Source organism: Balaenoptera physalus (assembly GCF_965194825.1).
Source record: "Balaenoptera physalus genome assembly, chromosome: 14".
Taxonomy (NCBI): Eukaryota; Metazoa; Chordata; class Mammalia; order Artiodactyla; family Balaenopteridae; genus Balaenoptera; species Balaenoptera physalus.
In genome coordinates this window covers 32,318,180-32,340,711 of record NC_138893.1, presented here as the reverse complement: position 1 = coordinate 32,340,711, position 22,532 = coordinate 32,318,180, and the positions used below count along the sequence as shown (strand labels likewise).

At 37.5% G+C, this 22,532-nt stretch overlaps 1 protein-coding gene across 6 annotated transcripts in view; it reads right to left on the bottom strand.

Moving 5' to 3' along the window:
- Window positions 1–22,532, bottom strand: part of ATE1 (arginyltransferase 1) — a 163,029-nt gene that overhangs the window by 108,662 nt on the left and 31,835 nt on the right. For all 6 annotated transcript variants that reach the window (XM_082424783.1, XM_082424781.1, XM_082424780.1 and 3 more), the window contains one exon: window positions 4,227–4,259. In XM_082424783.1, coding sequence (XP_082280909.1) covers window positions 4,227–4,259 — 33 coding nt within the window. The remainder of the gene's footprint in view (window positions 1–4,226; window positions 4,260–22,532) is intronic.

The following is a 22,532-nucleotide window of genomic DNA, read 5'->3' as shown; positions in this document are numbered from 1 at the left end:
GTTCACCGTTCAGGACTTATAACAAAGGGACACGGTTCATTCACAGTAGTTTAGTTTTTGTGGGCAGAATGAAATTCAAAGTCTCCTTCATTTTCAACTGCAAACCTCATGTATTTTACTGTCTCCACCTGAACTATTTTTCTTTTATTCAAAATTAGGTAAGGTATCAATATTTGGGTATTACCCATATTTGCAATTTTCCTTCTCCAGCTGAAGCATAAGCTTAATGGCAAAATTAAACATTTAGAGAGTCTCAGCATTCTCCTGCCCTGGCTTTGTTTGGCTCTCAAGTTCTGCAAGGCAGCGCAGAAACAGAATCCTGAGCTCAGTGCTGCTGGAAATTCAGGGGCAGCAGCCACTAAACTATGCCATCAGGTGGCCCCTGTGAAATTCCAAGCCAGAAACATATCAACAGAATGCCCTCAAAGTATTTCCCAAATATTTCAAGAAAAGAAAAGCACACTGGTCATCTTTAATTTTGATTCTTTTGCCTCCTCCATGTCCATAAGCCCAGTAAGAAAAAAGATCAATTTAGCCAAGGTAAAAATGTAACTCCAGATCATTAAATGGAAAAAGCAGATGAGACAGAAAATAACAGAAACTATCACTAAACTTTGATCATGATACTTTCCCTTCTACTTTTCACCGAAGACTTAAGCTTCTACACAACGATTCCCAATATTTAACACGAATAATAAGATGTAATTTAAAAAATATTTGTTTGGTACAACTCTAGGTATATGGTTGGTACCATTCCAAGCCCTATTTATACCTGAGAGCATCCAAAAATGAAAAAGACAAAGATCCTGATCTGAAGTAGCTACAATCTAGCTGGGAAGAGAGACTTAACCATATTGAGACATAAATATTAGACCTTGTGTGCTCTTAGCTAGTCCTGCCAGATTATGGGGAAAAGCTTGCTACTCTCAACCTTAGCTGTGCCTAGTTTACTTATTTATTCATTTATTCATTCAACAAATATTTATTCAGTGCCTCCTATATGGTACTTAACAATACATGGAAACACAAGGAAGCAAGAAAAACACGGTCCTTTCTCATCGAGCTTACATTTGAGAAAAGTCTGTTAGTGAGGACTATTTTTTTTTTTTTTTTTTTTTTATTTATGTATTTATTTATTTTTGGCTGTGTTGGGTCTTCGTTTCTGTGCGAGGGCTTTCTCCAGTTGTGGCAAGCGGGGGCCACTCTTCATCGCGGTGCGCGGTCCTCTCACTATCGCGGCCTCTCTTGTTGCAGAGCACAGGCTCCAGACGCGCAGGCTCAGTAGTTGTGGCTCACGGGCCCAGTTGCTCCGCGGCATGTGGGATCCTCCCAGACCAGGGCTCGAACCCATGTCCCCTGCATTGGCAGGCAGATTCTCAACCGCTGCGCCACCAGGGAAGCCCCAGTGAGGACTATTGAAAAGCATCCTTGCCATTGTTCAGTAACATCCTCAAACCGCTACTCTGCCCCAGTGAAGCAGATATCAAGCTCCAGCTTCCTTATTTACTCCCTGTGCAGGTAAACTAATCCAGCCTCACTGCCTTCCGCTCAAAACCCCTGTTCCTGGTTACTCCTCTGAGCTCTTGCTTAAATGAGCGTCCAGCCTTAATTATCAACATTATCAACGTTATCTCTTCATCTAAGCTCCTGCCAGTGCCTTTTTTCCCCCAAGACTAGACCCTGTTTCCACATCAATTAGAGATTTCCCTGATGTACATCTCAGTCAAACACTGACTATAAGAGCCATCATCAAAAACCTACCAAGGTACCTCATTCTCCCCATGTGACTCCTTCGTGGAAGAACAAGAGGTAAAATAATTTAGCATTTTGTAGTTAATGCTAACATTTGGTGTATCTCCTTCCTAACTAATTTCTGTATACTTAAATTGTTTTTAAATTGAGATCTGCATGTATAATTTTGCAGCCTGCTTCTGTCTCTTAGTACAAGCAAAAGTATTTTATACTGCTATTTTTCATCAATGTATACGCATGAACATACATGCATGATCACTGTCTTAATGGCTACTGGGTGTTCTATCATATGGCCGGCTGCACCATGATTTATATGACCTTTTCCTATGGTTGAACATTTAAATTATTTATAAATTTTTGCCATTATAAATAATGCTGTAACAAACATATTTAGGCAAGTTTTGTCCCAATCTTTATTTCTCTGGCAGTGATTCCTAGACTAGAATTACTCAACCACAAGGTATGCATTTCTATAAGATCTTTAATGTATATGACCAAACTGATTTCTATGAAGGATGAAGTTTAAAAACATCCCATCTCATCACATCTTCCCAAGCATTCACTTAAAAATAAAAAAGATATCTTGATAGTTAAAAAACTGTATATAACTGCTATTTTAAATTGCATTCCTTTGATTACTTATAAGATTAAACTTTAAAAAACATAGTACTATTTGTATTTCAGCTGATCAACTATCTGATAAAATCCAACCAAATAGTATATAAAAGAAAACACTGCATTTAAAAACGGTTTCTAAGAGATTATATTAAGTATAATAATCTTTTTATTACACTTTCCCAAATTGCCTCTCAACTACGTATGTCTTCATGAACCAAATCATGGATTTTTTTACAAAATCAGATCTAATTTTTTCATCCTTTCCTTTGTGATACTTCCCATTCTATACTTAGAAAGTGCTTTATCGATTAAAGAGTAGACTATATAGTTTACATTGTCTTCAAGTTTCTTATGGTACAGTTTTAATTTTTATTGCTTTTACACCAAACTCTATTTAAAATTCTGTGTGACAGGCATTGTACTTAGCGTTTACCACACATTATCTCATTTCATTTTAATAACCCTGTAAGTTACGTATTATTATTACCTCCATTTTTTAGATTAATTGAAAGATGAAATTACTTACTCATGGGTCACCCAAGGATCTCTCATTTCAAAGCCCAGGATCTTTCCAGGCTTTGTTTCCCCCTTGGTCCTGGACATTTAGAAAATGTAACCAAGCCTGGATGGTACTACCCCCTCTGGTCTGCTCAATTTCCCCTGGAAATCATTCAAACTGGCCACCAGGAAGTCTCAAGGAGGCCACGAGGAGGCTGGGCCACACCACATAACAATAGTAGCTTCAATAATCATAGAATGCAATATTATGGAAGCAGAAAAGGGAACAACTGCCTCTATGTGGAGCGGTCAGAGAGGGCATCACAGAGGACACAGCATCTAGGCTCACCCTGAAGCGGGATATGATTTGAAGAGGTTGGGAGTGGGGAAGGGAACACAGAGTGAAGTAAACAATAGAGGCCAAAGGAAGGGCAAATGAAAGGCAGGGACAGAGTCTTATCATAGCCTGAAGCATAGCCTGAGAGAAGAATACAAAATATTAGTAAGATGTGAATAGCGCTTGATAAACTGCTCCCCTGCCCATTGCTTCATTTGAGAGGTAGAAATTATTTGCATTTTAAAGATGAGAAAGCTGAGGCTCAGGGAAGCTGCGACTGCCCAGTGTCACACGGCTAGTAAGTGAGGACCTGATCTTAACCCCAAGTTTGGTACCAAGTCCAATGTCCCTCCACACACCCAGCTGCTTCCCCTTTCCGACTCCTTTCCCAAAGCCTCATCCTTCTTCTCCAAGTAACTCCTTATCAACCACAGCTCACACTGATAACTGGTTCTCTGATTATCTAAGAGTTTTCTTTATCTCACAATTTATCACTGGATTTTCAGTTCTAAATTGCAGAACCATTATGAGAATTAGATGAGAAAGTGAATCTGGCACCTAGAATCATGCCTGTGTTAAGATGAAGCTCAATACAAGGGAAGTCCTTTGCTCTTCCCTCATCAATTCATGGATTTTAAAAAGTTCTCTCAAACTAACTGAAACCTCCTTGATGACAGCCTCTGCCCAGACTTCTCCAGTTCTCCTTTAACACCAGGGCAGTTTACAGAGGATAAAGCCAATGTGAGACTGGCATGGGAGTAAGGAGATACAACAAGGCTCTTTAAAATGGACTGACTTCATTCTACCTATTAAAATGAAGGCAATGACCTGCTGTGAAGGTCACTGCCCTCACAAAGCTCTGTAACTTATAGGAATTCTTATAAAGGAAAGTCTGCATTCATCTCATTACTGGTATCGAAGAATACATCATGACAAAATGATCACTCTTAAATTATCAAATAAATGCCTCACAAAAGATACCAATAGCAATTCTAATTTCAAGGTCAGTGAGTAATCTTACCTCCAAAGGTGAGCTGCAAAGGAATCTTGTGAACTGCAGAGTCACATATGAATAGAATCCGTTTCATCCAATAAATGAGCAGCAAAAGAGAACACACAAAAAAAGGAAAAATTATTACAAAATTTTTCAAAAAGAGCACATAAAGTGAACCTAAATGTCTATATATAGTTAACGTTTCATACATTGTATCATTCATTCACAGACTACAGAAAAGTTCAATCTAGCCCATAGTAGTAGGTACCCAACTATGTGAAGGAGTTTAAATAAACATTTTTCAAAATCTGTATAAAAACAAACAAAGCACAACAAATTCGTCCTAAAATATTTTGCTTTTTAAAGTTTTATCTCACAACCCCTATATAATAAAACATTCTCCAAGGGAGGAATCAGCAATCTTCCTAATCATAAATGCCACAGGCAAAGTCAGGTAAATGCCAAGAGAAGAAAAAGATATAAACCAAAGGGGAAACCAAGAAAAGAGAGAAATTAAAAAGTCAAGACCAAGAGAGGAGGTTGGGTGAGTGAGACTGAAAGAAAGGGGAAGTTATTTCTCTGGTACCCAGGCTGTGATGTTTACACTGTTCTGCCCCTTCCTCTTTTTTTCAGCCCCATATGCATATTTTTTTCTCTCTGCTCTCTTTCTCTGACACAAATAGAGCCTTATAAATTTCATCTGAAAATAAGTGTTACATGCTGACTGTTTCTCAGCATTTAAATAAAGAAACTAATTTTGGAGCTGGGGAGGAGCCATGAAAAAATGACAAAGCAAATCGCAGATTAGCTCTGAAATGAGGACTGTCACATTACTTCATACACATTCATGATGGTAATTCATAATGTTTCCTTAGATGTTATTTACAAAATCAACACTTCAAATCCTTTGAGATGTATTGTAATAATAAAAAAAAACCCAAGTAATATAAACTCTGGATCTTACTGAATACAAATTAACTACAATAAAATGCAATGGCAGGTCTGTTTCCAAGCACTCTTGAACTTCCTCTCCACAACAAAGCTAGCTAGTACTCACTGGGAATACAAATAATTTGATTCTCTTTTAGAGGTACACATTGAAATATTTCTCAATGAAATTACATGATATCTGGGATTTCCTTCAAAATCCCTGGGGGGCTGGGAGGAAAGTAACGGTGGGGAATGCACAGATAAAACAAGAAGAGCCGTTATATTAAACTAGTGAGGACAGGAGAGGAATACGTGAGGACTCATTATACAATTCTCTCTACTCTGTGAATGTTTAAAGTTTTCATAATAAAGCTTAAAAAGTATATCAGACACTTCCTCCCCCCAAAACTAAAGCAAATATTCTCCTAAAAGACTACTAGTGAATGCCAAAGCCATGTAATTAACTAGTAAGTATCATCTAGGCCTTAGATGACAGGGTATACTAAAATAAAGGCACCGTAAGATTTTTTTCTTAATTTAAATGATATTAATATGCAATTCAATTATATTAACTGTTAGGAGAAATTTCTGAAAGTGCAGGATACACCAAATTTTAAAATTTCATAATGCTGATATGAAGCACACAATTCTATTGAAATTTAAAGTGCAACCTTTGTGGTCTTGGATTCTTTTCACATTAGCCTAACATAAAACAATCTCTGCCCTTCCTCGCAAGAATAAAAAGTAATACTTGAAAGACTACCCAGTTTTAATAGTGGAGAAAAATGAGGCATGGTGCATTTTTATTTTAAAATGAGAAATTTGCTACTGTAGGGTTTCCGTGCTTTTCTCCAGTATGTGCATGTTAACTATATTATACATACTACATTAGAATTTAGAAGTGCTTCTGGTTCAGTCGTACTTAATGCATCAATTATGATGGAAGTGTGAAATAAAATTCATATTTTATGGCAAGATAAGAAAATTTTAAACATAAAAAATTTTTCTCTGTCCTTTGGCCTCCTCTCTCCCCTCTAACGTACACTGTATATCTGCATTATGCATCCACCAAACCTCCTCAACAATAAAGCGCAACATCCTCCCAGCACCCATAAGACAACTCCTTGAAAGATAACATTCCATCTTGATCTTGTAAGGGGTCACACAACCCATCACTCTGTACTTGCAGATCTGGACTGTGTAAGTCAATAAGACATCATTTAATGTACAGGCCCCTGTGTCAAAAAACTTCTGTAACTGTGCTTTGACTTCTAACGGGCAGAACAGTTCTTGGAGCTTTCTGAGAGGCTGTTCCCAGGTTATAATCCTCAATTTAGCTTGAATAAAATTTTCCATTTCTTTCTTAGATTGACTGGACTGATTAATTTTTCATCTGACAGAAGTCACTTTAAATAATGATAGAGTAGCATATACTCTCCAAGAAAACTATTGTCTCCTTGAAGCTCCAATAATTTACATACATCTTTGTCATGTACATATGTAGCATTCCTGTCACAGTTTTTTTCAAAACAGACCTAAAAATTCTTTTCCTGTTTCAAGCTGCCAAAACATGAAATATATAAATACAGTTCTCAATCAGCAAAGCAGTATAAACAGAACAACAAATCACAAGGCACACATTCACTATCCTATTCACAGGACATGAAAAAGGCTGAAAAATGCTTCTTCTAGTTAGTGGACCAGAAAAACCCATTGCTATTTTCCCTTCAGTTAATTACTTAGTAAATTCTTTCATAATGAAATGACGCATATTATATTCAGTCGAAAAGAAGGTAATACTTTGAAAAACAACAATCATAAAACAGCAAGTATAACTGCAAAATACATTTTGTATATATACTGAAATTGATAACAGAAATAGACACCTTTTAACAAACACCACGGTGATGTTAGATCAGTATCAAAAATGGCTCAATTTTGCTGTGAATCTAAAACTTCTCTAAAAAAAATAAAGCCTGTTATAATGTAGGGGAGCAGAATTTGCCACCCCAAAATGTGTCTCTTTGGAATATTATCTTAAGCTGGTTATTTTCTAAGAAACAGCAGAATTGGAGAAAACTCTGAAAACCAAGTAGGAGCTGTCCCTTTGCAAGAAAACATTTACATTAGTAATGGAAATATTTTGTAAGGGTGTCTCCCTTGCTGTATCTGGAGGAGGAGGAAAATGTAACCAACCTGCCAAATACATAGAAATAAAAACAGTAAATTAGGTGACAGAGGAATATGTTTCAAACAAAGGAACAAGATAAAACCCCAGAAGAAGAATTAAGTGAAGTAGAGATAAGCAATCTATCTGATAAAGAGTTCAAGGTAATGATCATAAAGATGCTCAAAGAACTCGGGAGAAGAATGGATGAACAGAGTGAGGAGTTAGATGTTTTTAACAAAGAAAAAATATAAAATATAAAGAAGAACCAAACAGAGGTGAAGTGTACAATAACTAAAATAAATAATACACTATGGGACTTCCCTGGTGGTCCAGTGGATAAGACTCCATGCTGCCAATGCAGGGGGCCCGGGGTTCAATCCCTGGTCAGGGAACTAGATCCCGCGTGCCCCAACTAAGAGTCCACATGCCACAACTAAAAGAGCTCACTTGCCACAACTAAAGATCCCGCATGCTGCAAGGAAGATCCCATGTGTCGCAACTAAGACCCGGCGCAGCCAAATAAATAAATATTTTAAAAAATAATAACAGGAATACACTATAAGGAATCAACAGTAGATTAGATGATACAGAGGAAGAGATGGGCAAGTTGGAAGATAAACAGTGGAAATCACCAAAGCTAAACAGGAAAAAGAAAGAAGAAAAAAAAGAAATGAGGACAGTTTAAGAGACCTCTGTAACAGCATCACATGTACTAACATTCTCATTTGTAGGGGTCCCAGAAGGAGAAGAGAGAGAGAGACAGAGAGACAGAGAGACAGAGAGACAGAGAGACAGAGAGAGAGAGAGAGAGAGAGAGAGAAAGGGGCAGAGAACATATGTCAATACATAATAGCTGAAAACTTCCCTAACCTGGAAAAGGAATCAGACATCCAAGTCCAGGAAGCACAGACAGCCCAAACAGGATCAACCCAAAGAAGACCATACAAAGACACACCATACTTAAAATGGCAAAAATCAAAGCTAAAGCTACAACAAAGGAGGCAAGAAGGCAAGAATATACAATGGGGAAAAGACAGCCTCCTCAATAAACTGTGTTGGGAAAACTGGACAGCTACATGTAAAAAAATCAAACTGGACTACTCTCTCACATCATGCACAAAAATAAATTTTAAATGGATTAAAGACTTAAATTTATTTTTTAAAATATTTTATGAAGTATAGTTGATTTACAATGTTGTGTTAATTTCTGCTGTATAGCAGTGATTCAGTTATACATATATGTATATTCTTTCTCATATTCTTTTCCATTATGGTTTATCACAGGATACTGAATACAGTTCCCTGTGCCATAGAGTAGGACCCTGCTGTTTATCCATCCTCTATATACTAGTTTGCAACTGCTAATCCCACACTGTCCTTCCCCTGCCCCGGCAACCACAAGTCTCTCCTCTATGTAAAGACTTAAATTTAAATGTAAGATCTGAAACCACAAAACTTCTAGAAGAAAACACAGGCAGTACACTCTTTGACATCAGTCTTAGTAATATATTTTTGGATATGTCTCCTCAGGCAAGGGAAATGAAAGCAAAAATAAACAAATAGGACTACATCAAACTAAAAAGCTTTTTGCACAGAGAAGGAAACTATCAACAAAGCAAAAAGGGCACCTACTGAATGGGAGAAGATATTTGCAAACAATATATCTGATACAGGGTTACTACCCAAAATATACAATTCAACATCAAAAAAAGAAATACCCTGATTAAGAAATGGGCAGAGGACCTGAAATGACATTTTTCCAAAGAAGACATACAGATGGACAACAGGCACACGAAAAGATGCTCAACATCACTAACCATCAGGGAAATGCAAATCAAAACCACAATGAGGTATCACCTCACACCTGAAATGACTATTATAAAAAATACAACAAACAACAAATGCTGGCAAGGATGTGGCAAAAAGGGAACCCACGTGCACTGTTGGTGGGAATGTAAACTGGTGCAGCCACTATGGAAAATAGTATGGAGATTCCTCAAACAATTAAAAATAGAAGTACCATCCAATCTAGCAATTCCACTCCTGGGTATTTATCATGAGAAAACACTAATTCAAAAAGATATATGCACCCATATGTTCACTGCAGCATTATTTACAATAGCCAAGACATGGAAGCAACCTAAGTGCCCATTAACAGATGAACAGATAGGGCAATGTGGTACACACACACACTCATACATACAGACACATGATGGAATTTTTTTTTTTTTTTTTTTTGGTCACACCGTGCAGCATGTGGAATTTTAGCTCCCTGACCAAGGATCGAACCTGCGCCCCCTACAGTAGAAACACGAAATCTTAACCACTGTACCGCCAGGGAAGTCCCCGCACAATGGAATATTACTCAGCCATAAAAAAATGAAATCTTTCAATCCCTTTCCATCTTTCAAACTAAGATCCCACAAGCTGTGCAGCCTTAATTAAAATAAAATGAAATCTTGCCATTAGCAACAAATGGATGGACCTAGAGGGTATTATGATAAGTGAAAGAAGTCAGAGAAAGACAAATACAGTATGATTTCACTTGTATGTGGAACCAAAAAAACAAATGAACAAACATAAACAGAAAAAGTTATAGATACAGAGAACAAACAGTTGGTTGCCAGAGGGGAGGAGCATGGAGGGAGGAAAGAAATAGGTGAGGGAGGAGAGAAATAGGTGAGGGAGGTACAAACTTCCAGTTGCAAAATAAATGAGTCACACGTATGAAATGTACAGTGTATGGAATAGTCAGTAACAGTGTAACACCTTTGTACGGTGACAGACCATAACTAGAATTATCATGGTGGTCATTTTGAAATGCATAAAAATATCAAATCACATGTGTTAACAGGAACTAACACAGTATTGTAGGTCAATTATACTTCAAAAACAAACAAGCAAACTCATAGGAAAAGAGATCAGATTTGTGGTTACCAGAGGCAGAGGTGGGGGGAAGGGAAACTGGATGAAGGCAGTTAAAAAGTACAAACTTCCAGTTATAAGATAAGTAAGTACTAGAGTTGTAATGCACAACATGATAAACATAATTAACACTGCTGTATGCTATATATGAAAGTTTTCAATAGAGTAAATCCTAAGAGTTCTCACTGCAAGGAAAAAATTTTTTTCTATTTGTTTAATTTTGTGTCTTTATGAGATGATGGATGGTCATGAAGCTTATTAAGATCATCATTTCATGATGTTGTCAGTCAAATCATTATGCTGTACAACTTAAACTTATACAGTGCTGTATGTCAGTTATTTTTCAATAAAACTGGAAGAAAAAAAATAAAAAGAGGGGCTTCCCTGGTGGTGCAGTGGTTAAGAATCCACCTGCCAATGCAGGGGACACAGGTTCGAGCCCTGGGCCGGGAAGATCCCACATGCCGCGGAGCAACTAAGCCCATGCACCACAACTACTGAGCCTGCGTTCTAGAGCCCACGAGCCACAACTACTGAAGCCCGTGTACCTAGAGCCCGTGCTCCACAACAAGAGAAGCCACCGCAATGAGAAGCCCGCATGCAGCACAACAAAGAGTAGCCCCCGCTTGCCGCAACTAGAGAAAGCCGTGTGCAGCAGCGAAGACCCAACGCAGCCATAAATAAATAAATAAATAAATAAATAAATAAATTTAATTTTAAAAATTAATAAAAAAATAAAAAGAGAAAAGGGATACACACAGATCAATGCTATTACTATATAGTCACTTACTGACCTTGCTTCTCCTGCAGCATTCTTACTCACCACTCCTAGTACCATTATTCTATTCATCATCGGTAACCTGTCTCATAATACCTTCTCATTCCTTTCAGAGAAGTACCTAATGCTTACCAAAATTTTCTAAACAGTTTTCCAAGAACACAAAATTGTAGTTAAACCTCCTGTCAGTTACAATCAGTAAACTCTTTTTCCAAGACTTGTTATTAACCATGCCAGTTACCGGGGGGCAGGGTGGGGTGGGGGACTAAACAGGAGAGAAGAATACACACTACCAATTTTGTCAAAATATCCCAGCAAAACTATAATCAACCATTTATCTTTGTAATGGAAAATATTCAACACATAAGTAATTTAAGCTAATATCTTCCTGAAATGTCTTTTCTATTTAATAAGGAACCATGTTAAATTCCTATATAAAGAAGAAGGAACACTCAACAGCATTTTTTCAAGATACGCCACAATTTTTTCCCCTAAACCAAAGAACATCAGTGAGGTGTACCTATTTGTCAAAGTGGAATTCTAAGTCTTACAACTGCTCATATGGATTATCCAGAATTTCCCTGCATTAACAAAATACCTCTGCTGGTCCTGTTCCCTTAGCCTTTCACCCTAGTACATGTACTTTCTTACAAATTGTTAGAGGACAAGTCTGACTACATTAGTCTATAATCTAATAATTTATTTAAAATTTTATAATGATCAACCTAAATCATACCTCAATGTAAAATATTAAGGTTTTTGTTTTTATTGGAGTATAGTTGCTTTACAATACTGTGTTAGTTTATACTGTACGGCAAAGTGAATCAGCTGTACATATACATATATCCCCTCTTTTTTGGATTTCCTTCTCATTTAGGTCAGCACAGAGCACTGACTAGAGTTCCCTGTGCTATACAGTAGGTTCTCACTAGTTATCTACTTTATACAGAGTATCAGTAGTACATATATGTCAATCCCAATCTCCCAATTTTCTATCCAGATTTTGGAAGCTTTAATTAAGAGTCTAAATTACGTTAAGTTAAACTCTCTCCCCACCCCATTTAAAAAGTCATCAACAGAATGAAAATTAAATCTGTACTTAATAGCAAGTCAAAACTAAGGTTTGAGAACTAAGACCCTGTTTATCCTAATTTTAGTAAAAAGAGCTGATTCAGGTAATTCTGTAAATTCATTTTTACATCTATTCCCTATTCCATTTGTTAGCAATGCAGCTGAAAGAAATAACCGCTTGTACTACCTTTTTTGGTTAGACCCAGAACCTTGGACAGGACATTAAGCTTCAATAAATCTTAAAAGATGACAATGAAAACCTAATTTACATTCTAACATATTTAAACCTATGTCTTCTGAGCCATTAAATCTCCTTTTTTGCTGATGGAAAGAACAGTGATCTAAGAATTAGTCTGGAATCTCACCAGCTCTAGCTACTTGAGTACTTAATTTAGGTCTTAGTTTTCTATCTACAAAATGATTTCAGCCTAATCACTTTTACCAGTGGTATCCTGTGGCATGCCAAGTTCCCAAAACACTCTCTAAAAAATGATTCCATGGCCCAATAAGTTTGGGAAATGCCGCATACTACTGCTGCCTCACCTCCCCTTCATCTTAGAGAAGTACAAGGTATACTGACAAATTACAGGCCCTGAGAATTCCTGCAGTCAGACAAAAAACCCTAGAAGATGAATAAGTTCTGGGGATCTAAAGCACAGCGTTGTGATTATAGAGAACAATACTGTACTATGTACTTGAAAGTTGTTAAGAGAGTAGGTCTTGAATGTTATCACCACAAAAGAGAAATGCTAATTATGTGACATGATGGAAGTGTTGGCTAACTCTATGGTGGTAACAATATTGCAACATACCTATATCAAATGAATATGTTGTACACCTTAAAGGTACACAACATTACATAACTATATCCCAATATAGTTAGAAAAACAAAAAACCCTTCAATTTCATTTAATCTAGTGCTTTCCAAAGTTTCATAACCAAAGAGATCTGTTTGTTGGTTGGTTTTTAATTTCATGTAACATTTATTAACATTCCACAGAACCAATATTCCACAAAACTCATTCTAAGAAACACTGGCCCCGGCCAACTCTGAATCGTTTTCCCCAGTTTATACTTAATAGAAATGCTCACTGAAAATACTCAGTATGGCTGTTTACAGTGTCAGAAAAATCTCATATAAACTATCAATGAATCAATGGCTCTTTTCCCCCCTTTAAAAGTCATGGTCCCTACCCAATAATATCCCTCAAGGGGATCCTTGCGATATTTAGCACTTTGGATTGGTGAAGGGACTAATGCTCAAGCCCACACCATGGAAGGAACTGTAACAAATGCCTCTTTAAAGATTAACATCGGCCCAGAATCACAAAAGTCCGTAACGCTAACACACAGAGTGAGCTATAAATATTTTGCTCATAGTGTTGAATCCAGTTTGCTAATGCACACCCTAATTAGTGAGCTACTTCAGTGCGTATTCTTTTACTCCTTGCAATGCTCTCCCCAATTTCTAACAGCAATAGAGATTTGGGCTATAATTAAGTCATTCACTAACACCTACCTCATGTGTTCACTATAATACCTGTATATTTTATAAACAGTGGCTCTGTATCTATTAACACAAATAGTATACATTTGACCTTATTAATTATTTACTACCTCCAACTTTGGTGTTCCTGTTTCTAAAATTAAAAGGTTAAGTTTGAAACATGAATCTATAAATCCAGAAAACAATGTCCTAAGTCTATAGCTTGAAGAGCTATCCTCAAAGAGAACGGAATCTAAAAGAATTTTGTTGCTTTTCAACATTACCAGCAGTGAACAAAATCACCATGAACAGAGTTCACGTCAAAATGCAAAGAAAAGGAGTTCTTGGCAAAGTCACCAAAAGGAATACCCACTAAAGAAAGACTCAAGTGCTGGTGACATCATGTGCTGAGAACAGAACTGTTTGCTTCTCTAATGGGAGAATCATTCTACCACGGGACCCTATGACCTAAAGACCTGCTTGTTTACAACAACAAATAAGTTAAGGACAAGCACAAAATATTAAAATATCTCATAAGAAGTGTGGAAATAATTTCAGAAGTGTGTTTAAAAGAAAAAGTACCTTAGGACTTCTTTAAAGTCAACATTGGGACCAGAATTTTATGTAGTAAGAGAAATCCTTAAATCTGTTGCTTTCTTAATCTATAAACTGTGTTCAAAAATGCAACAAAATGGAAGGACTTCCCTGGTAGCGCAGTGGTTAAGATCCTGCCTGCCAATGCAGGGGACACGGGTTCGAGCCCTGGTCTGGGAAGATCCCACATGCCACGGAGCAACTAAGCCCGTGCGCCACAACTACTGAGCCTGTGCTCTAGAGTCCGCAAGCCACAACTACTGAAGCCCACACGCCTAGAGCCGGTGCTCTGCAACAAGAGAAGCCACGGCAAGGAGAAGCCGCAACAAGAGAAGCCACGGCAAGGAGAAGCCCATGTACTGCAATGAAGAGTAGCCCCTGCTCACCACAACTAGAGAAAGCCCACACGCAGCCACGAAAACCCAACGCAGCCAAAAACAAATAAGCTTAAAAAAAAAAAAAAAGCAACAAAATGGAAACACTTTAAAATTACATTTTTCTAAAAATAATATTTTCTTAGGTATTGAGTATAGGTATTTCCAGATTGGGAAAGATATTTGGAATATACTTATACAGGCAGCCCTCCAAGTTCCGTATCCACAGACTCAACCAACCACGGATGGAAAATATATATTTTTTAATTCCAGAAAGTTCCCAAAAGAGCACATACATATGTGAAAATTCAATAAGCTGTACATCCAAGATTTGCACACCTTAATTTTAAAAAAGGAAATAAAAAGAAAAAAAATTATTGAATTTCTCCTAGGGATTTTTCCTAAAAATCACTGAAACCACAGAATTTTACAGTTAAGAGGAATCCTGGCAGTTATCTAGTCCAACAGCTTTAGTTTACATCTAGATAAACTGAGGTCCAGAAATGTTCATTAGTTTACAGTCAGTTAGCAACAAAACTAGGATTAGAACCTAGAAGCTTTTTCCAATCCACGTTTCCCTTCATTATATCAATGACTAAACACCACCATTAATCAGAATTCACCAAGGAGGCAACAAAGCCCAAAGATACCAAGTCTCAGTGTTATAAAACAACATTAAAATGTGGTGATATATAGGTGTTCAGGTAACAAGGAAACAAAGTAACAAGTCTACAACAAAACATATAAATTTTTACGATAATGAAAATCAGCCAATGAATGGCAAAAAGAAAGGGGAGATTAAAAAAACAAAACATTCATAAGCGACATAGATAAGAAAGGAGATGCGCCATGCCTTGTTTTCCAGCCTCACCAATGTTCCTGCTGTTCTGTGAACACGTCATGCCTGAAATGTACCTCCCAAAGATACGCACAGGTGCGTGCTCTCCATCCAGGTGTCTGCCAAGCCGCCCCTCTCCTCAGACGCCTCTCCTGACATCTTCATATAATTATCACCACCACCTCTGTCCCTCACCTCTTCTTCACTTTTCCTGTTAGCGTGTACTATACCGACACTGTACTGCATACTTACTTGTTTATTCATCCTCCTCACTAGCATATAATCTCCCTGAGGTTAAGAACGTTTCTCTCTTGTTCACTACCCAGAGTCTAAAATGATGCCTGGCACATAGTAGGGACTCAACAAATATTTGCTGCTTAAATGCCTAGATGCATTCATTCATTTGTGAATTGGATTAATCAATTCATAAACGAATAAATGAATATCCATATTCTGCTCTTTTTCCCTATGTGTCTTCATGGCCCCTGGCTACTTTGCAAAATTGTGTCATTTGGTCAAGGTGAGATGCCACAAACAGAGAGAAGCAGTCACCAGTAACCAAGAGCTGATATCTGTGAAGAAACGGCCTGTGCCCTTCTCATTAGCTCTCCTCAGGACCACCTATGTCCTCAATACACTCCTTTAATTTCCTGCAGGGAAACTTCCGGTATTATTTTTGAGGAGCAACTATTCCAAAGATTACTGAGGACAAAACTAGGTATCACTTAAATGGCACTAAGTTGGTAAAAGAATTCAAATTGACCTTGAAAAACTGGGTGTCTTCCAAAAATCTGAATGACATGAATTAGGGATAAACAGAAAATACCACAAAACTTAGAAATAAAGTCTCTTAGCAGGAGAGCACAGTCAAAACAAAATTTATTTTAAAAGCTCTCTAGTCAAAGTACTAAGAAATTGAATATATCATCAGCAACTTAATTATTATTGAAAATACTTGATTATATTAACACATTAATAATGGTTATAGGTACTGCTTGCATACTTATCAGACCAACTGATCCCAAGCAAGATCAAATATCTCCACATCATGCCAGGTAACATATATTTCCATTACTCTTTAATATTATTGGGATTTTAACATTTTAAACATTAATGCAAACTTATGAAAAGAAGTTTCTGAAAATAGTGGTTAAGCTAAAATGTGCAGAGGACCGTGTCTTATTCATCTACGCATCCCCAGGACCTACCAGAGTGATTGGAACATGCAAGGAATTAAATATTTATATGATTGGTTGAATAGAAGAATCACATTCCTCCACAGCCCAGGAGAAAGAAACATGGGAGCCATTCCAAGAGTAAACCTTTGAGCTATTTCTAGAATGACTGTCGCAGAAAAGCCAACATGTATGTTATTTTACAGACAATATTTACAGACCTACACAAATATATCCCCTATTTTTTTTACATATTTAAATATTCTGGATTTTTAAAATCACATATATAATGTATATATTTACTTTTATAATTAACTACTGACTAGAAGCAAATCAACTGCTTTTTAACCATGCAAGCAGTTAGCTAAACTTATTTGGCATATCATATGAATTTCCACAGCAAAAACACAAACTTTCCCGTTTAGGCCAGTCCTCAATAGGTGGCATTGTTCACTTGTCAAGTCATTACCAGGAGGTCATAAAACTTGAGCCTCCTCAGGCTTAATGGAAAAAGCAGACCTAAAATACAAAAACTAAAGACAAACGGCAATGGTGCTCTCAACGAGATGATCCCTAACACACGAACTTTGCACTCACTACAATGTGCTTAACTCACAGGGGTCAATTTCTCAACACTCTCTCTCAGCTTCTACTTCTTATAGAAGGACCACTGTCAAGAGCTCTGACATCATATGAATTTTCCTTTGGCTTCACGTCACAAGTTTCAAGAACACTATTTTCTTACTTGCAGTTTTCCATTTGGCAAAAATGAGTTCTCTCTCCATCTGTTTCTTTCTTTTTCTTTTTTTTTAATGTATTTATTTTTATTTATTTTTGGCTGCGTTGGGTCTTTGTTGCTGCGTGTGGGCTTTCTCTAGTTGCAGTGAGCGGGGGCTACTCTTTGTTGCGGTGCGTGGGCTTCTCTTGTTGCGGAGCGTGGGCTCTAGGCATGCGGGCTTCAGTAGTTGCAGCGCGTGGGCTCAGTAGTTGTGGCTCGTGGGTTCTAGAGTGCAGGCTCAGTAGTTGTGGCGCATGGGCTTAGTTGCTCCACGGCACGAGGGATCTTCCCAGACCAGGGCTCGAACCCGTGTCCCCTGCATTGGCAGGAGGATTCTTAACCACTGCACCACCAGGGAAGCCCTCTAGCTGTTTCTTAAAAATAGTCAACTCAGCTGCCCATTCATTCAATGAATGTTCACTAGGCATCTACTCCATTCCTGGCACTCAGAATTGTATATTCCTTCTGACTCTGACACAGTATTTTATAAGTTGGTTTATGAGCACAAAGTATACCATAGATTATGGTAGTTTAATACAATATAGCTAATTTTTCAAAAGGAGAGATCTAGTCACAGAATAAGCAAGAAGCTCCATCACCAGAGTTAAGGCACAGGAACATCCACAGTTCCTTTGTTTCCAGTTCAAAGTAAAGCAGTTAAGAAATATACATATATAGCTTCACCAAATGACATGTTTTATAGATTTTATGTGGTATAATAGTATTTTAAAGACTAAAATCACATGTTGATGAACCAAACTGAACGGTTTTGAGTATTATTACTTTTTTCCTTTGAAAGAACTAATTCTAATTTAATATTAAAATTTAAAACATATAAGATCTTTTAATTCAAACAGATATAAGAATTAAATGGAAAAACAAACAACAAAGAAAAATATAATTTAATTTGCGAATGTTGGCTGGATGGACCAGAAGTATCCCTTGTTTGCCCTTGACCTTGGTGTCTCTGATGCTTCCTAATGGTGCATCACCCTCCCCATCCTACCATCTCAAGTTTAGTCAGAGGTTATTTAGCCAAGCACCTTTACCTTGACCTAATCCTCACAACAAACCCCATGCGATGCTCCCCCCAAGTTTCCACGTGAGGAAGCTGAAGAGCGGAAAGCCGAGGGAGCAGGAAGCTGCTCAAAGCCACACGGGTACTAAGTGGAGACGATGAGAGTGAAGGCAAGAGTGCCCGATCAGAGCCCACAGGGTCACACGTGACACTACTCGGCCTTCCTGTCGTCAGTATTCTTATCCAAAATGTCTAGAATTATAAACACACAGGCGCTGTCTACTAGTACCGGTGTCATCTTCACACTGCTCAAACCAGATCATTTATCACAGGGCTCATCTGTCCTCCTACAGCTGGTTAATCAAGTATCAACGTCCACTTCATGCCACACGTTCCATTTGACACCGAACACCCTGCTTCACTGTCTCATTCCTCAGCTTCCAGGAGACAATATAAATATGTACATATTAACTATAATGGTTACTGTTATACTGTTACACCTTAACTAGAGGTCAATTATCAAACTACTCTAGAATTTCAGACATTCAAATCCCAGAAGAAAGCAATAAAGGTTGAAATGAGGACTCAAAAAGGCATGTCCTAATGCTTATGTCCCCAACGCGCAAAAGAATCCCTCCAACTCCCTTTGCCATTTCCCCTTGACTATTACTTTACAAACAATAAACTTGGCGATCTAGTTTCCAAGCCAGTAACTAATACAGCCACTCCTCCCTTACACCTGCTCTTCTCTTCCTTAACACTTAGCACTACTGGGTAATCTGCTCATCCAGGGTGCTTACTCTTTAATGATTAACTCTGGTCACTCCCTCCCACCCCAGAATGTGAGCTCCACAAGAGCACGGGATCTTCATCTGATTTATCCACTCATTTGCTAACTGTAGCAAATGCCGCTCGGACACTACCGGGCACATAGTATACGCTCAATAAATATTTTAACAAACACATTAAGAAACCACAAATTAGAAAAGGCGAGAATGCCAAAACTAGACAAACTAACACAGTAAAAACTGACAGCAAAAAGAAGAGCAAAAAAAGATGAAAAGAGTAACTTCACAGAAAAAAGCAGTAGTCTGAGGGCATGTGGTCCACAGAAGTACTGTAAGAGCAGAACACTCCTGAGGGAATATGCAAGTCATTATCAAGACAAGTCCTGCTCATAGTCTGTGTGAGAAGGCAGGGAAGAACACAATACATTTGGACATAAAATTTTCACAATAAAAATGTTTCAATTATTTGGAAAATTTGCTTATGTTGAACATTTCATTCACTGATGTCAGTTATTCTATGTTAACTATTTAGGCCCACTTTTACGTTTTCAAATGGCAACACCATGGCCTAGTGTAAAAAGAACTTAAATTTGGAATCATTGCTCTGCCACTAACCACCCATATTATCTTAGACAAATTAATTCTCTAAGTAGGAGAAGTGACTCTATACCATCTACACAATCACGAAGGTCCTTCCGTCTCTAATGTTGTATGATGCTATGATTTTATGATCTGAGACAAGTTTTGGAAATTATTAACCAAAGGAAACTTTAAGAAAAAATGTCCCCAGCATTAGTTTAACTCTACCCCTTTGCATCTCCCTCAGAATTAACATTATCATGAGGATAAAACTGTGGCCTCTGCTCTAATTTATTTAAGTAAATGATTTTAAAATCTTGGTAATTTAACTACTATTAGTAACAAATGTCATGCAACACACCTTAAGATAGACTACAATACAGAAGTGCCCTTAGGAGCTGCTCATAAAAAGTGGTTTTTTTGATTGAACTGTACAAATATTGCCTAGGCCCTCTACTTTACTCAAGAAAATAGGCTTAAAAAATATTTTAAAATTTTCAAAATGCACACACCTAGCCATCATTCAAATTCTGTTAATTATGACAGATATTTATAAAATAGTATATGCCTATCCTATACATGGTTGTCTGGTTTCTTTGCATAATTGAAGGAAGAGGTCAGCATAATACAGTGAATAATTTTCTAAATATAAGTTGTTATTCAATATTTTCATATACATAGAGTAAGGCTATTAAGAAGGAAAATGAATCTGAAAGCTTCTCTAGGTTAAGTTCCAGAAAATACTTAAATTTTTAACAAGCAAAGAATCACTTGTAATTATCATATTCAATGCCTCAATGCAAACTAATTCTTATAAATGGCAGAAGAAAAGCATTATCCATACTTCATAGGCTGTAAATACACATCCCACACTGGGATAGGACTGAGCCTGGATGAAGGAACAAACCGTTCCAGATCTACAGCACCACCTGGTGGCTGGAGTGAGACAACAGGCCGGTATTCCACCACCTCCTTTCATTGCTCCACGGGGTCAAGAAGGGACCCATGGCAAACTTTTCTTTACCACACTTACTGTCTAATCATTTATGCCTGAATATAAGATAACTTTCCCCAAAATAAATATCCCTCAGAAGTAGAGGTCTCCTGACATGTGAGTCTCTCACAGTAAATTCTCTGAACCAGTTTAGAAAACAGTGCTTTCTGGGAAAGCACAGTAGCCTGAAATGACCTCGATCACTGTAATTTTTAAATGTATACAAGATTGCCTGATGGAATAAGCAAAAAAAAAATTAAAGTATGTATAGGTTAAAGGGCATAATTTCAGGGACAACAAACAAAAAATGGCCAGGGGAAATAAGGCTGAGTGCTGACATGCTGAAGCTGGGCGATGGGCGTACGGGGTTCACTGCACTATTACCTCCACCCTAAGAACGCTTGAAATTTTCAATTTAAAAGTTTTTTTTAATAAAATTAAAGTAAAAATATATAATTCAGATTTATTAATCCTAGTGATATGTCTCTCAAATAATATGTGAACTTCTTTCCAAAAAAGCCTTTTAACCTAAAACTACTCTAAAAAAACAAAGTTTGTTCATCTTTTTCTTTTAAAGAACACTTTTAAAGATTTCTTTAAAAAACAGTAAATGGTAAGTAACATTGTCAATGTTATGATTATCTACAAACAAATAGAGAATAACTGTCTGGTGTTATTCAATTGAGTACTTGTCGCCTAGGATAACATTTCCACTATCTTCATCCATGGATTCAAAGACTGCTGTGTTTTAAACAATTTGAACAGAAACTAAGATGATGGGCTCTGTAATCTATGCCAGAAAAGTGGCTCTAGTGTTGACAAAGACATCTAGCAGGTGATAAACTATTTTCATCTCCCATGATTATGTTTTCTTGTCACTAACTTGTGAATGTGTGACACAGGAGAAGGGAAAATGAAAACACGGAACGCGGGTGACCATGAAGCCTGAGAACCTCCGCTGTTTAATTAGATAGAGAACGGCATGCTCACAAAAGGAAATCCTTTGTAGTACAGACCTATAATAGGGACTTAATAAAAGTAGGCAGGTGTCCACTGCAGGTAACAAAGCCACAGAACAAACAGTTCAAGAAGGGTTCTTGTCAACACAATGGAAGAAGAATAAAGTCAGAGGAGTCACAGCCCATGGGAGCTGCTGCCCAGGCCCTCACCCTAGCCACAGGGGTGGTCGGCAATGAAGAGGGGGTATGTAACAATGATGCCACCAGAGGGCCCTCCCTGCATGACACTAGATACGTCCAATACACTGCCACACAGTGACTTAAGAGCACATCACTCAAGCCAGGTTTACTTTCTATACCCCCTAACTATGTTTCAGGTAAAAGACTCGACCTCACATAAAAAGGAGAGATAGGAATATATATTTCTCTTAAAATTTACATCAAATGTCCTTTAATTCTACAACAATGCAACTATGATATGATACGCACACATATACACACAAAATCACATAACATGTTTATCCTGCAATGAGGAGGAAAAGGGGCATGTAAGCCTGCCTCTTTAGTGCAAGCAGACTTCTTATAGACCAGACAGGGTCTAATTTCTCCCTGCTTAAATATTTTATTAAGGCAATAACCTGGATTCAGTCACTAAATTTAACACGGAAGATTCATATTCTCATTGAGAAAAATGTTATGAGTCATTAAGCATACTCTTAGAAAGATCATTTTTGAGCCTCATAATTTACGTTGTTAATAATATTCCTGGTTATTAGGGATAATAACAGCATGTCATCTTCATCACCCCTTAGAACCCTTTTGCTTACTCCCTTCCACTTCTGTGTTACCATCAGCATCAGTGTCTCACCTGTTTCA